At 47.3% G+C, this 16,875-nt stretch overlaps 1 protein-coding gene across 1 annotated transcript in view; it reads right to left on the minus strand.

The window, feature by feature from the left end:
* The window catches only part of BAZ1B (bromodomain adjacent to zinc finger domain 1B), a 35,335-nt gene extending 22,724 nt beyond the window's left edge, over positions 1 to 12,611 (minus strand). Inside the window, exons 1-6 of the mRNA XM_035139154.3 lie at positions 12,244 to 12,611; positions 4,776 to 4,892; positions 3,465 to 3,609; positions 2,588 to 2,789; positions 695 to 816; positions 255 to 452 (exon numbers count right to left, since the gene is read on the minus strand). Of these exons, the coding sequence (XP_034995045.1) occupies positions 255 to 452; positions 695 to 816; positions 2,588 to 2,789; positions 3,465 to 3,609; positions 4,776 to 4,892; positions 12,244 to 12,386 (927 nt within the window). The 5' untranslated portion in view covers positions 12,387 to 12,611. The remainder of the gene's footprint in view (positions 1 to 254; positions 453 to 694; positions 817 to 2,587; positions 2,790 to 3,464; positions 3,610 to 4,775; positions 4,893 to 12,243) is intronic.
* Between the last annotated feature and the right edge of the window lie 4,264 nt (positions 12,612 to 16,875).

Raw genomic sequence — 16,875 nt, forward strand, 5'->3', positions numbered from 1 at the left:
TGGCAGTCACAGGGAAGGGAAGGCACACTGCAGAGATGGAGTGCAGGCAGACCACATGGAAGGCAATGGAGAGTCAAGTCTGAGCCATGCCAGAACCATCCCTTTGGCACCTGATGACTGGCAAGGGCTTGCTGTAGAGCTAAGATTCACCCCTGCTGACACTGCCCCCCCCAAAAGTCACCATTATGCATCAACAGAGACTCCTGTCCTTTTCCCAACCCACAACCCAAGACAGATCTTGCCTTATTTCTCACTTTATATGGGTCAAGCAAGAAGTCACTGAACTTGCTGGGAAGGGAATATTTCTTCACCAACTCATCCTCGACCACCCAAGGAGCATTCTCTCCTGTTCCAGCCCGAAGTGCATTGTGGCGAATGAAGTAGCGCAGAATCTCCTTGTTTGGCGGCCGCTCTGTACGAATTAAGCTGTCTGCTGGCACATTGCTAATGATCTTGGGAGACAAAGAAACAAGCCTTTAGACACTTCTATTCCTCAGTTTGTGGCAGTCAGCCCACAGCCTGCAACTGTACTTAAGTACCACTGTTCAAAATAGAAACAGTTACTTTTAATTGCTCCTGACCTCACAGCAGTGCTGATACCTTAACCAGCCACACCTCCTCCTCACCAACTGGCAGTCAAGGACCCTTGATTCTCTCTCACTGCACTCTAACTCCCTCTGTACTTCCTCCTAACCTTGTCTTCATTTTGCAGCTTGACATCATACTTGTGCGGTAAGAACTTCGGAGGGACCCATTTTTTTTCTTCCTTCTTCAGAGAAGTAGGAAGCTTCCGAGGAGATCGACGCGCCCGGTCACCTGCATAAGAGAGAAAGAGAGAGAGAGAGAGAGTTAGCAGCACAACATGCCCCAAAAGGCCTAGGCTGACTAATCTGAAGTACAGTACAGTACTGAGGGGCAAAGACTGCAGCTCGCAACAAAAGCACAGATGGCCAAGGAATAAACACATACCATCCAATACTGAAGGAGCAGGCAGGGAAGTTTCTAAAGGGGGATTAATACTGAGTGCCCTCTGCAGGATCAGATCACAGGTCCACCTACAACTCAGCATCCTGCATCTACAGATACCACTGGAAGCCCCCAAACAGGGCCCAGAAGCAACAGCCTTCCCCTTTTTACTCTGATAATCCAGCTCCTGGTATTTAGCTTCTCGACATGGGAGCTCCAATCAGCCATTGCACGAGACAGACCTAAGCTATTCTATGAATTTCTCTAATTCAGCTTTTTAGAAAGCAGTCTAAAGTTAGGAGCTGCTGCCGTTGCCACCACATCTTATGGCATTCAGATCTGCCATCTATCTCTCCTGTGAAGTGTTTTTATAGAACAGAACAACAACAAAAAAAAACACTACAGCGAAACAAGACACAGAACAATAAAAATAAAATACCAGCATTAAATGACAATATTGCATTAAGATTTCACATTTAATGGAATCCTGTAGCAGCAGCAGAGACTGTGAATTGCATTCCCGCCCCCCAAATGTTCTCCCAATCAATTTCATTAGGTGATCCAAAGTTTGAGTATTATCATTCTAGCAAGTAAAGTGTTTTATGTTGTCAAGGGAAATAGGACTGGCAGCCCACTAGCAGAATCTTGTACATGGGGAGGCTCCAATGCGCACACTATTTCTGGCTGCACAAAGACTTCTGACTTTATTCTAATGGAGGCACATAAAGGTAGCATATGCACCGCTAGTGAATATTTTAAATGTGTGAACTATAAAAGTCAGGGCAGAGCACCCCTAATTTTGGAAAGGAGCCAGGATGTCTGAGCACCACTAGTGATGTTGTTTGTTGCTGCTTGCAAACCCTTAAGTATGCTCAGTTAGTACACTGCTGAGACTTAATCAAAGAACGTGACAAGTTAGTTGGCTTCAGTCTATAAGTTTCCCTGCTTGCAAACAGCATACCTGAAATGTTTGCGCTGTCCAACCACACAATGCACCTTATTTGTTTGTGAAAACTTCCTACAGCAAAGCACATTAACTAGAATCTATAGGAGAAGCTGCAGGGAAAAGCATGGGCATAAAACACCAGCCAATGGAACTACTTCCCATGAAGCGCTACACAAAGGATCTACCTGCATACCATATTTAAGCTACGACCACAACTATGACTGTCTTTTCCCACAGAATGCTCCATTTATTGACCCAAAGGCCAATCAAGTGGATTATTAATACAAAAGTGGCAAGACCAAAGGCAACACCCTTCAGACACGCACATTAAAAAAGGCTGCAGCCTTGCACAGGGCCAGTGATCCATAGCAAAGGGAATGGGGGCTTCCTAATGCTTCTTCAACTAAGTATCAGTCCTACAATGACAGACACTGGAGGCCTTGACTTAGCCAGAACAGAGAGCAAGTTGGGTGTCACCAGCAAACCAAAGACACCTGTCGTCTAGATAGACTCTCTCTCCAAAGCAATCTGAGAAAACCTGGGAGGGAGATCAGCCCACAACACCCCACGCACCCTTGTGTAACCAATAGATCTTTTGAAGGCAGCCTGTACTACCCGGATAAAAGATAGTGGATCATCAACATCACTCAGGCCAGGGTGTGGCTTGCTACTCACTCAGACTCTCTCTCCGGCTATCATCTTCCTTCAGTGCCAACTCCTTTTGGTTGTCCTGAACCACCTGGCTGGAATTTTCTTTGTCACTGGACGGGGAATCACAGGCCCCGTCAGCTTTCTTCTCAGGTGCCTCTTCTTCTGTCGCCTTCTCCAGAGGATGGATTTTTACTACATTTACTCTCAGCACCTTTTCTTTCCCAACCTGATGGGAAGAGGGAAACCGATGAGAACTGGTAGGGAGGCCCAAAGTGACCACATGACTAGATTCAGGGAGCTGCTTACAAAATGGTGACTGGGGGGGGGTGGTTCATGCAAGCAGTTGGGGGTGGTGGGGAGCTGCTAGTCACCTGGAGCAAGGCTACGTTTACCAGCCACACCCCCTTGTGCTTGGCTGGAACAGGCAAGAAGGTATGACAATCCACTAATGCCAAATTAATATACAGTGCAAATACACATTTAAAAAGAAGCACTAAACAGATCAAAACCCAGCAGCCATCCACAGCTGAAACCCAGCAATGGCTTTTATAGAACTCCTGTAGAGGTTTGCTTGCAGTCATTGAACAAGACATGGCACCTGAGTTCACCCAAAAGATGCCCTCTAGGAGATAACTGGTCACTTGTTCCAGTCATGTGACTGGAAGAGGAACCTGTTCCAAGGTAACCTGTACCCCCTTCCCTCTTTTCCAGGTATGTTGCATCTAATAATTACACTGAAATTCCTCTGGAAACCAATTACATCAGTTTGGAGGTGAGGAAAGAGTATTCCACCTTTTGGACATGGCGGCAGAAGCTGTCACAGAAAGGTGCATAAGAACAAGTAGGCCCAGAAAAGAGAAACAGCCTTGGATATCCTGATCCATTCAAGCTGGGGCCTTACCTCAAAGTCACACTCTTCTCCCACAGCAAACTTGGTCATGATCTCCAGCCAGGAAGTGTCTACCAGTTTTTCTAAGGAAATTGTGTTGTGATGAACCATTTCCAGGACAAGTTTCTCATACCAAACTGGGAATTCCTCCTTCAAGCTAAAAATATCATCAAAAGAGGGGAATATAACACATTCCTTTTAAGTGGCAACTATTACAAAACAGACAACAGTAAACTCACAGAATCAGCAGCCAACGTTCATGAAGCAATTCACAAATCCCTCTATCAGCAATGTCAGCTGAGAATGACAAAATCCACCATGGCATAGGAAGCTGCCTTACAGCTTCCAAGATAAGGGGGAGGGAAAGATGTTAATGAAGCTATGTGCAGTTCTCTGGTACAAAACTTGTACATATCAAGGGAACTGTATAAGCCTGCTCTGATAGACAATTATAAAACTTGAGTAGGAAGATTTAGTCAATCTATCAAAGGACAAGTTAGAGACAAGGTGAAAAGTTCATGGTCTAATTCTCACAAACAGCAGATGAGCTAATAAAACTGCTTCTCAATATTACCCCACTAAGACTGCAAGCAGAGGCTCATAGAACCTTGTTCTTAGTGGAGGCAAGTTGCATTCTTCCCGATCTGCTAGATTTCTATGTGCAGGAACTTTTTGACATAAGCTCCACCTGCAGACCAACACTCACAAACACACCACAGAATTAGGCCAGGAACTTTCACCTCAGACACTGGGCCCTTTGGGAGCCTGGTATGCAGAGAAAGATGTCTTGAACAAACATGCAACTGTTACCTGAGGGGGGAAATGTGCCTAGAGTGGCTTTTTTACACGAATATCCAGCACGAGATATTCCAGAAAGCCTCTGGAACAGCGTTGAGATGCTTACAAAGAGTGGTGTTCTTATTTCATTTTTGTGCAACACATCTGGATTTGATTTTAACTGCAGTATAATATCAACCGGATCAAGAACTGCCTTGATTCCTTAACAGAGTACAGCCAATTAAAAAATAAAGCATACCGGACTAAAAAAGGCAAGTTGTACATTTATAAGCAACAAGAAAAATAAGGCCCTAACAAAACAAAAGCAAGAATTAGAAGAGGCAGCAAGGCCAAAGCTAACTTGAGGCTGATCCCCTTGATCAACACAGGTGGAGAAAGATGTTCAATCCTTCTTTGGATGCTGACTCAGACTTCTGGTGATGATTTTCACAGCAACAGTCAGCCGCCTGCCAAACAACCAGCACCCTACGTTTAGGGCTCATGCCCTGGTCTCTAAAAATAGATGCTTTGGATTCTGCTACTTACAGCTCAGCGACTTCCTGCTCCTCCTCCCAGGCTTCTTTGTGTGTCAGCTGGCTGCTTCCGGTGCTTTTGCAGGTCCATATTCGCTGGCTGTATTTCTCCAGCCGTGCTTCATACTCTCTGAAGGAGCAACAACTCAGGAAAACATCGTGTTTAATTTGCAGCTGTCAGTTTATCTGCACTGCTTTACACAAAGTTGCATGGAATGATTAGTATTTTTGTTACATATATTTACTTGTTGATACTGTGCTTGGTTGCTCCCATTATATTTTTCAAAGTGCTATTATTTACTGCTACCCATCAGATACATTTTGAGCCACTTTATATGGTCACCAAACAATTTGCTTCCTTACCAAATTGGAAACCAAACAATGAAGTGGCTTTCCAATTTTAGTTTAAATACAAACAATCATTTGTCATCAGCACAATTTACCTAATCCAGATTTCACAACAAACTACAGCTACCTCAAAGCAGAATATTAAGGGAAGGAATCTGTGCCCATGAGAGGAGGGATAGCGGGGAGAGGGGAAGGAATGCATGAGCCCATAATTTGACTCTGGGCATCTGAGGCAGGGCTATGTGAACACAAATCTAAGAAATGTATACCAACGATAACAAATCCAAGACGTGTGTACAGCTAAATTGTTATCAAAGTATATGGCACACTTTTTGTATGCTTGCTAGACAAACAGGATTCACCACAGCCCAACCTGAACTTCTCTGAACTTCCATAAACTAACACCTCCAGGATGAGTTGCTGGAGAAAAGTGACTTGAAGCAGAACAACATTTGAACTCTGCACAATTGAACAGCCAAGCTCCCCATTCTACTGATTTGATCAAAAACTATGGCTGACCAGACCAGAGGCCCATTGAAGACCAACTCGCTTATGATAGCCGATAAGCTTTCAAAAGCAACTCATCTTATCATTGAAAACCTTAAAGCAGATAAGAATGGATCTTGAGAAAGTGTGGAGATTTGAGATGGTGAAAGGAAAAACATAGATGCATTCAAATCTGTGCACCACAGTCAGACTCTAAGTGTTCTAAATTATAGAGCCAAGAGGCAAAAGTGAGAGGACTTAGGCAAGCCAACACAGGTGTGCAAATACAACTGTAATTTAGCAAGATGTCCTGGAGGTGACTTGCAGGAGCATGTCACGCTACAAAAAAAGATGAACCAAGAGGAGTCATCCTTCATTTCTAGGGCATACAGAAGCTGCAGAAGCCGCACTTATAAAACTCGGCTCTTACTGACAAAAAAATCGCTCTCCTAATATGACAATGCACACACAGCCTATCTTTTTAAAGTAGAAACATGTAGCTCTGTTGCCCTTGCTAGCACTATATGCCTTGGGCTGATCTTGGGATGGAGAGCCAGGGTCAGAATAGTGAAGAAAGCAAAGAATAAACGCCGGTGTTGCTGTCTACATCAGGGGTCAGCAACCTTTTTCAGCCACGGGCCGGTCCACTGTCCCTCAGACCATGAGGTGGGCTGGACTATTTTGGGGGGGGGGGGTGAACAAATTCCTATGCCCCACAAATAACCTGGAGATGCATTTTAAATAAAAGCACACATTCTACTCACGTAAGAACACACTGATTCCCATGGGCCGGATTGAGAAGGCTGCCTACCCCTGGTCTACATACTATTGGGGAGGATAAAACCCACAAAAAGTGAATTTTCCTGCATTGGTGAAGAATTCCAATGCACCTAGATTCCTAAAATGCAGGCATTCTCAGCTAGTTTAAGAGCAAGTAACCCCACCAAAGCATATTCCACTCAAATTTGCCACTAACATGTATAAAAGCCCCTGTGGCCTGCAGCACAGTTGTCTATGGCATGACAGACCACAACAACCTGTGCACTGCAGTCGCCCTTACACCACCCTCCAACTGACAGCTCCAGACTGCTTATCTCACACTCACCAAGGAAATCCCCCTGCCAATCACATTCTCTTCTGACTGGCACCCTGTCACCTCACTTGGCAGTTATGCAGTCCATGTACAGATTCATCCCAAGTCATTCTTTCCTGACAGAAACTGGATCAAGACAGGCAGTCTTTGTTGCTAGCTGAGGAAGGCTATTGGTCCTGAACACACATACTCAATAAGCATGCTCCCCACAAACCAGCCCTCCTGCCAGCAGAGGGATCTGGCTAACTCAAGCTCCTCCTCACCAGGTTTGGACTTCCTTAACACCAACACACTGTGGGGGCTGGGAGTACACAGCTCAAAGCAGCCTTTCCTGCAATGGGTTTTTGTTTTGTTTTTTGGAGGGTTTTTTTCATCAGAAGGGTTCTATATCATGCTTGACTTTGCTCTGCTGCCCCCATCACAGTGGTAAGCATTTTTTTTAATGATAAGACAGAGATTGCAGACAGTCCACAGGATTCCAGTAGAATTAAGCTGGCATGAATGGGTTATGCAAGCTGCAATCCAGGCCCGAAGGAGCTGTTCCAAGGGAAATGGGCTGGGGACTATGAGTTTACTGTGGACATGCTTCTGCCTTATCCAGTCAGATCTGTGCACAGAGGCTGAAGAGCTCCAGTTTCACAAAACAGCTTCTGGTCACGTGATGGTAAACAAGTTACAAACACAAAAAGCAGAAAATCCAACTCTGAAGAAGTCACTTTCCACCTCCAATCTCTTGCTTTAGGTTATCCATCAAGACACTGCAAAAACAAAACAACCCAACCCCGGCCCTGCTTCCTAAAAGAACCTCAACCATTGATGACCAGAACAGCCCAGGCTGTTCAGACAGAACTGGGGAGGGGGAGGGGAAAGAGAAAGAAAAAGAGGAGAGGGTTGGGTCAGAGGAAAGGGCTCTCTTGGGTACAAGACAAAGAAGCGAGAATGATGGGGGGAACAAAGCTTTTCCTTGTATGGATGCTAAATTTCATTGCTTAGGCCTATAAAAATCAGCTCTTTGGGCTTTTAAGATGCCCACAACACCAACCTTCGACTAAAACTTCAGAGGTAAAATTATATTTTATAGGAGAAAAGAAATGGGTAAGTACTGTAGGTCTAGCAATGTACTGAATAGAAATTTGGAGGTGGCAGATTCAAGTTCAGTTCCCTGCTTAGCTATTAACCTCATTGGCTGGCTAACCTTGGACAAAAATCCATCTCCATCAAAGTCTGAAAAACATCAAAATAACTGCAAGATGTGTATAGTGAAGCATGTAGAAGATGAAGCCAGAGCAGCAAACAATATTGTAGTGATCAGTTCTTAAATAGCAGCTTTCCTTGAACTACACATCAATCACTGGTGGGCTTAGATGCAGACCACATTCAAATCTCTGCTCAGTCATCAAAAGATCTTTAAGTGGCCTGGGCAAGGACATATCAGGCATAACCTTTTAACACACTATTTGAAAAAATAAGTCTCTGAAGAAAGGGACAAGTTACACTGAAAACTTGCATCAGTATGGCCAGGCTTTTCCAGGCACTAGGCCGCAAATCAACATTGGAAATAAGCTCACAAAAGTGACTAGGCTGCAAAAAGAAAAAGGGGGGAAAGTAGTGACAGTCTACTTATGCCTGGCAGAGGGGTTCATGTGATTTCAACCTTGATAACCCAGGAGAAATGAGCAATAAGCTGCTCTATCCCTGCTCAGCCTGCATGCAACACAACATAACACAACACCTACAGCTACCAGTTAAACACAAGGCTGCCTCCAACATTCAGGGTTATAGTCAGCACAGCGCTATGGTGAATGTTTCATCAGCAATGAAATGTTCTCCTCCTCTCCTCCCACCACAAACCCCTAAATCTGTTCTGGAGGTTCCTCCAACAGTCCTGAGCACATATGGGACAGTGTGAGGCTCTTAGGCAGGGGGTTGCATTAGCATGAATCCTTGCACTAGCACAAATATTTTGTTGAATGCAGAGAAAGCCCCTGCACATGGCAGCCAATGGTCCTTAAACAGTCATTTTTGCCACACCACACTAATGTTTAAAGTACCAAGAATTAGGAGAAATAATTTAATCCTAGGAATCAAACCAAGAGAACCATCTGATCTAACTCATCCTTTGCCAACCTGATGCCCTCCATACGTTTCATATTACAAGTCCCATCAGCCCCAGCATCACATGGCCATGTTGGCTGGGGCTGATGGGAATTGTAGTTCAGCAGCATCTGGAAGCTGGCCTGCCAAGCTGGCAAAGGCCATTTTCAACACCAGCCAGGGAGGTGCCCAGAGCAACTCACAAGCAGTGTGTGAAAACAGCTCTCCCCTGCTGTTTGTCCACAGCACCTGGTACTTGGAGATGCACTGCCTCTGAACATGGAGGCTCCATTTCATTATTAGGGTCAACTGCTGCAGCTGAACTAATTCCATCATGAAACTGGTCTAAATATATATAAGCTAACGCCTTTCAACACTTGTGAGAGCAAGTTAATTTATGCAGACCACCACAGGAGGCAGCAACTTCCATTACTCTGAACTACCACTCACATTTCGTGAACTTTCTGCCAATCAGCTTCACTGGAGGTATTACATGACAGGAGACAGCCGCTGTGCAGGGAGGTTCTACCCTTAATTTACTTCTGCTAAAGTCAAGCAGGTCAGTGTCTTGTCAGCCTGGAGAGTGGAGACCTCCTACCGTGTTTCCCCCTTTTTAAGGCGTAGTCATAAAATAAGCCATAGCAGCATTTCTAAGCATTTGAGAAATATAAACCGTACCCCGAAAATAAGCCATAGTGATAGGCGCTGTGCGGAAGAGATCACTGAGCTCCCCGAGTCAGCAGCAGCAACGCCGGCCGCAGCAGTGTTTGCTGAGTCCTTTCTTGCTTTTGGGACTTGGTTACTGTGCTGGCTTGGGATGGTGTGTGTGCAATTGCTGTTGCTGCTTCGTGTTTTTCAGCTGGATTCTCTGGGTTCTAAGCACTTTCCCCCGTTTGTTTGTGAAGCAGCACTCGGCTGCAGCCCCTGCCTCTCCCGACGGCTGCATGAATGCGAGGCTGGAGTTGATCGCTATCTCCTTTTCCATTTCTTTTGTCTTTGAGCACCCGGCCCCGCCCCCTCTCCCCTTCGTGGAATGAAGAACAGAGTTTTAGCAGCATTTCCTCATTATAAAAAAAAGGTCAGGAACTTTTACTTTAACCTCAAAAATGGGATATTTCCTCTCTCTAAAAACAACTCTGACCTGAACACCAATAAAACGGGGGTAGATCACCTCCAGTTTATAAATCCGCAAGTAGATCGCAGTCTCTTGGAAGTTGGGCTCTATACTTTGGCTGATTGCAAGCCTTTGCATCTTTAAAAAACAAAAACCATGCGCTTCTCAGTCTTAATTTTCCTTTAATTCATCCCCCTATACCCTCCTCCAACCATTGTCTCCTTCCATTCCTTACCCCCCTCCCTCTCTCCCCACTTCCCTCACTCCTGTGCGATCTCATTTAGTCATATACTTGCTTTTTCTGTTGTGTTGTCTATTTTATATTTAATATTATTACCCTTTATGATGTTATTTTTCCCCTTGCGATAATTATTTATTTTTTATCTTTAACTAACTTTCCTTTCCATATTTTTCCATATATAACTCAACACTTTCCCATTCCTTCTTAACTCTTTGGATAGAGTGCCCCCCCCCATTATTGTTGTTAATTTTACAATTCCTGGATTTTTTATGGAACCGAACAGCTCGGGTGCTTCAGAATGTGCCTTCTGTTGCTACAGGGCTATGGGGCTTCACTATTTGACCCCCCACCCCAGGTTGGGATTTTTAAAGTAGTTCTGTGGGTCCCAGGGCACAGAATCACCCCGATCCTTTCCTTTGTCTAAACAGACCTCTTCCCCCCTGACTTTGGAAGGCTGTGCTTCAAGGGTGATACCAGGGGTTTTTTAAGACCTGCGCCTCTTAAGGATTGTTACGGTCCATAACTTCCATTGCTTTCTACAGGGTTGGGGGTTTAAAGCACTGCCACCCCCACCCCACCCTGCAGGCGCTCGGAACTGGCAGCGCCAACAACGCGCCCAGCAATGTGCAGAAGAGAGCACCGAGCATCCTGAGCCAGTGGGTCCCAGTTGTACCAGCACTTTTTTTTTAAAAAAAAGACACCCCCTGAAAATAAGCCACTGTGTGTTTTTTTGAGGGAAAAAAGTTATAAGACGGTGTCTTAAAAAAGGGGAAACACGGTAGTAACCAAAACTGTGCTGCTCCAGTTACTTGATATATACCGTAACTAAGGATGCATAGAAGGTTTCCCCTGGCTGGATCAGACCAAAGGGATCACCATCACCCTTTTTCCTGCACTGACCAGCCAGGAGCTTCTCAGAAGCTCACAAGTGCAGGGTCAAGGGCAACAGCCCCTCCTCCACCAACTGGTATTCAGAGGCAAACTGCCTCTGGCTATGGAGGCTCAATTTCAAACTCTCTTGGCTAATGAGAAAATAATTAAAGCCATAAAACTGCTTCAGCCTAAGACACATATGGAATTTGCATCCGCCCTGAGCCCTGACAACAGGAATTCAGGGAATCAATGAGGAAGTGATGTTCCTACCCTGCCTGTGGGAACCAGGCATGCCCCTTACAGGAAAGAAGCAGCAGGGTGAGATGGGCTCCGTTTGGTCTGATCCAGCTGCAGGACCAATTTTTAAGCAGGTGAGAAGGAAGAAGCCGAACCCTGTGAATTAACACTTGCTGGGGGAGCACCAAGAAAAGGACTGTGGGATGAGGCTTCCCAATGGGCTTCTGCCCCCGCATATACTGGGCCAGGCCTTCTTCCATCCCTTCAAGAGGCACTGAGGTCCAAACTTTAGATGGCCCGAGTGAGAGGAGCAGACTGGGCTGTAAGAATGCAAGAAAAGCCCCGCTGTCGCATCAGGCCAAAGGGGGCCCATCTAGCCCAGCATCCTGTTCTCCAGATACAGTACTCTAATGGGAAGCCCACAAGCAGAAGATTAGGTTTCCCCAAGCAAGACGCAATCACAAAAGCAGGACTCTCCCCACTTGCCATTTCCTAGAACTGGTATCCTTAAGTATATACCTACTGCCTCCGACTGCCGGGTGGGTGGTGGGTTGGGGGGGGGGGGGAGAGAGAAGGAAGGAGTGCTGCTGGGAAAGTCCCGAGAAAGAGAAGGAAGGAGGTTTCCTGCTGCCCTGATCCGTCCCGTCCCGTCTCCCCCCAAAAAAACATCGGGAGGAGGCCCGACAGAGAAGGAGGAAGGCAAGAGAAGAGACTAAGCCGAAATAGGAGGAGGAGGAAGAAGCAGGGAGGGGAGCCGGGAGCGGAGAGACAGGACGACGTAGTGGCGGAGGCAGCCTTCCTCCTTCGCCAGAATCGGGTCAGGTCAGGATAAGAGAGGGAGGGGGGAAGGGAAGGAGAGCAGAGTCAGACACAACAAAGGCCCCCCACGCACCCCCCACCTCTCTCTTCCTTTCTTTTCGGAGGTAAACAAGGGGGGCGCCACACTCTTCCCCCCCCCTGCCTGCCCCCTCCGGTTAATGCGGTCCGTAGGATACTCGCTGGTGCGGAAGGCCTCCTGCGTGTGGGCGATGACGAAGCGCTCCTCCGCCACCTCTTTCTCGTCTCCCCCCGGCGGCTCTCCCGGCGGCGGCAAAGGCTTGGCCAGCGGGAAGGGCTTGCGGCCCAGCAGCGGTGCCATCGCCCGGCCACCAGGCCCCGGGGAGGCGGCGGCGGCTCCGGAGCTAAAAGGGCCGCCGGGAAAATGGCGGGATACACAGAAGGGGAGAAGCGGGCAGCGGTGGCGGCAGTGATGATGATCCTCCTCCTCCTTTTTCTCCTCACAAGAAGGGAGAGAGCGCGGGAGGGAGAAGCCCGCTCAGTCCCTCCTCAGCCACTCTCGCGCTCGCTCGCTCTGCGCATGCGCAAGCAACTCTTTCCCCCCCTCCTCTCTCTCTCTCTCTCACACACACACACCAAAAAAAAAAACAGTGATAAGCAAAAAAACCACCACCACAGAAAGAAGTCAAGGAAGGGAGAGAATTAAAGAGAAGAACGGTGGCGGGTTTTTCTTCTTAATTTTAACTATTAAGGAGACCCGCCTCCTCGATTTTTCGCGCCTTTCCGCGGGCCGCCATTGGTCTGGCTCGGAATGTCCCGCCGCGCTATTGGCGGAGTGTTACGTCACTCAAGTAGGCGCGTTTGCTTGCGCGAGGGAGAGAGAGAAAAGGAGGGGGAAGAGGAAAGCAGCGAGGGAGGTCGCATTATGTAAGCGCAAGAAAGTAGCGCGCCGACCGCCCCAACGCCATTTTGTGTGTCGCTGATATTATGTCTCCGCCTCCCGCTGCCAATGAGAATACGGGGCTTCATCCGGGGATTTGAATGCAGGGAGGAGGGAGAGGGAGGAAAAGCCCGGTTGCCCGGCTTTTGTCTGGGCGAGTGGTGCGCGGCCTCTGCTTAAAGGGGCAGCGCCCTTTAAAAAAGCAGCGGCTGCAGAACACCGTGGGAAACTTTGTTGCGGGAGGGGGCCTTGTTTTCCTCTTGTGCCCTCTGCTCATAACCTATTTTCCTGGCCGAGGTTTATAACTAGAATACGTGTGAACTGAATACGTGTGCTTCTGAGCATGTGTAAAGGGCCCAGGGTTAGAACGCAGTTCAACTTTGTCCTGGTGATCTTGAATGCCAAGGCGAAATACCGTAGTTGCCTATGCTGTAAGACGAAGCGGGTAGGGCACAGGGCCCATTTGTGGGTTTTTTTGAAGGGGGCACTAGAGACAGATAGCAAATGGTTTTCCCAGTGCAGGATGGTAAAATACATGACACACACTCACACACACAGAGGTGCCATGCTGTTGATTTTATTTTGCAGGACAGCTGAAACCCAAAAGAACTCGGAATCTGAAGAGAAAACAGAATAAAACCATCAGGTTAATAGTTTCCCCTCCTTTTTAAGGGGTGGGTATTATTGCATTCAAATTTCTTTTAGCAATAAAATAAATGCAACACCTATTAGCAAAGCAAACAAAAAAACAAACAAACAAAACCCAAACCCACCCACAGGAGCAATCAGCTTATAGTGGTACCTCAGGTTACAAATGCTTCAGGTTACAGACTCTGCTAACCCGGAAGTACCAGTAGTACCTCAGGTTAAGAACTTTACTTCAGGATGAGAACAGAAATTGCGTGCTGGTGACAGTGGGAGGCCCCATTAGCTAAAGTGGTACTTCAGGTTAAGAACAGACCTCCGGAACAAATTAAGTTCTTAACCAGAGGTACCACTGTATTTCAGTAAGCATGCAGACTATGCCTAAAAAAAAATCTGATCTGAACACATGTCTCAGTGCACATCCTGGGCTTCTCTTGTGGCATAATGCTAAACAGGAGATTCAGGACAGACAAAAGAAAGGACTTATTTGCACAACACCCAATTATTTTGTGGAACTCACTGGCACAAGATATGAAGGCCACAACCTTAGATGGCTTTAGATAGGAGTTAGACATGTTGTAAGAATTTTGAGGTCATATATATAAAAAAACAAATGTTCATAATTGTATATACAGTATAAATCACATGTCTTAAACAGTACAGGAAGACAGTCCTGAAACCATTTTAACTTTCCTAAACTGACCAAATCTTTCTCTTCAAGGAGGAAGGAAATGAAAAACTCATTGTGTCTGTGCTCACAAATCCTGCCTTAAGGGCACATTTAAGGTGTGAATAAGGTGAGGAGGTGACCTGGATTCAGGAACTAAGTAGTTATTTTATAATAACAAAAGAGTGGCCAAAACCCAGGAGATAAACAACACACAGAATTCTGTTTTAGACCACCCCCTATGTATTTCTGCTGGAGACCACCTCTTTCTGTGATGTATTTGGGGGGTGGTCCTGTGATGTATTATGGCGCTTCTGGGGCTGATCTTGAGTTTGAGGTGGGCAATTTCAAAAGTCTATATAGGGGCTGGCACACCTTTGGTTCGGGGTCCTTTTCTCTTGTGAGAGAGAACACCCTGTTGCAACAGTCAGTAAAGATCAAGCTTATTAGCTACTTGGCTTCTCAATATTCTCTGGTTGGCCTCTTTTATTTTCTCCTACCGATGGAGAACCTAAAAAGGACTCTTGGGTACCCCGTAAGGGAATAAGGGCAGATTTTGTTTATAACAGACAAATACATGGTTACAGGTAGGTAGCCGTGTTGGTCTGGGTCGAAGTAAAATAAAAAAATTCCTCCAGTAGCACCTTAAAGACCAACTAAGTTTTTATTTTGATATGAGCTTTCGTGTGCATGGTATCTGAAGAAGTGTGCATGCACACGAAAGCTCATACCAAAATAAAAACTTAGACAAATACATGGATGACAAGTCTTTAGGGGCAATAGCCATTATGGCTACATAGTGGAGCAGGCAGGGAACCAGCAGCCCTCAGGCCAGAACTGGCCTGGAGGGCCCCCAACTAATTCTCAGACCCTGCCCGCACCACAGCAGCGACAGGACCCTCCAGTGAATGAGGGGATAAGGAGGCTTTCAAGTTACAGGTAGGTAGCCGTGTTGGTCTGGGTCGAAGTAAAATAAAAAAATTCCTTCAGTAGCACCTTAAAGACCAACTAAAAATAAAAACTTAGTTGGTCTTTAAGGTGCTACTGGAGGCTTTCAAGTGTTACTAGTTAGTGACTGGTTGGTATAAAGTCAGAGGATTAGGAAAATAAGAAGAGGCTGGCTCCGCCTTTTCTTTGATGGGGCCCTGCTTTACACCAGCAGTTTTAAAAGTAACACTTATTTACATTTCTAATTAAAAGCCAAAGCTTGGATTTTAGCTGGCTAGTGCTTGAGTGTTCTGCATGTTGGACCTGTGCAATCAGAGAAGAAGCTCCCCTGAGTTCAGTGGAGGTTACCCAGGAAACCATGTACAGGATTGCAGCCATGCCACAAAAACAGTATAATGTGTTCTACTTATTTTGTATTTGGTCTTGCTGGGAACCTAAAGGGAAACACCACCTCATGGCTCTAGGACAGGGGTGTCAAACTCAAATTCATCGGGGGCCGCATCAGCAGTTTGGTCACCCTCAAAGGGCCGGTTGTGTCTGTAGGACTATGTGTCCACTCTTTATTATCAAAAATTATTGTCACTGCATTCAATTATTGCTGTTTTTTGTAATAATGTAAGCTCATTCCCGCCCCCACGCGGATCACATTCCTGCGTCGTGCCGCGTGTGTGGGAGGGGATGTAAACGAGGGAAATTTGAACAAAAGGTGGGGATCGACGGCTTCCGGGGGGGCCCCTCAACTAAACCTTCGGCAGGAAGGAGAAAGCCACTGCTGGGATTAAAAACCTGCAGATGGAAAGAGGGCTTCCCTCTCCCGCCCTGCGCACACCCAAACCCCGCTAGGCAACCCACCCCATGCTTTAGAGAGGGGCAGGAACATGCGGTGCAGCGCCAACTCCCTGCTTTGCTTTTGCATCCTCCCTCCTCAGCGCCAGAGTCCCTTCCCCTCGCGCTGAGGGAGGGCAGCGGATTTCCTGAGGAGGAAGGCGGCGGCAGCCCCAGCGGACGTGCATCTTCGCCTCAGAGCTGCTCTTCCCCCCACCCGCGCTGTTGTCGTCTTCGCCGCCGCCTCTCCCTACCGGGACTGCAGGCAGAGGAGGCTTGAAAACCTCCCCCCCCCAAAAAAAAATTCCCCTCCCACCTACTCAAACCGCGAGGCGACTCCATCTGGAGCCCTACATCACGAGGGGCTGAGAGGAGGCGGCGGCAGAGCGGGAAGAGCAGGAACCCGTGCCGACGCCGCCACCTCCCTCCTGGCCGCCCCCCGGGGAGCAGCTCCGCCGGAACTGAGAAGCCAAAGGGCGGCTCGGGGGTGGGGGGCAGAGCAAAAGCCAGGCACCCTCCCGAGTGTCTATGAGGAGAAAACGGGGGAAGAGGGAAGAGAAACCCGGCTCCATCAAGAGAGCGGCTGTTGCGCTTCGCCTACTTCCCCCTCAAGCTCACTCCGCGTCCCTTTCGCCCGCTCGCTCGCCCACCTCCCGGATGCAGCCGAGGAGAGGAAGGGAAGTGGCGGGCGGCGGCTCCCCAGTGCCGCCTCACTCGCTCTCGGAGACAACAGCAAAGCCCGCCAACTTTGCCGGCGGCGCCTGTAGGGCTTTCCTACCTCCTCGGCGGGCTTCCTCCTCCTCCTCCTGCATCTCACTTCCCCGT

The sequence above is a fragment of the Zootoca vivipara genome, chromosome 14 (genome assembly GCF_965207765.1).
Source record: "Zootoca vivipara chromosome 14, rZooViv2.hap1.1, whole genome shotgun sequence".
Classification (NCBI taxonomy): domain Eukaryota; kingdom Metazoa; phylum Chordata; class Lepidosauria; order Squamata; family Lacertidae; genus Zootoca; species Zootoca vivipara.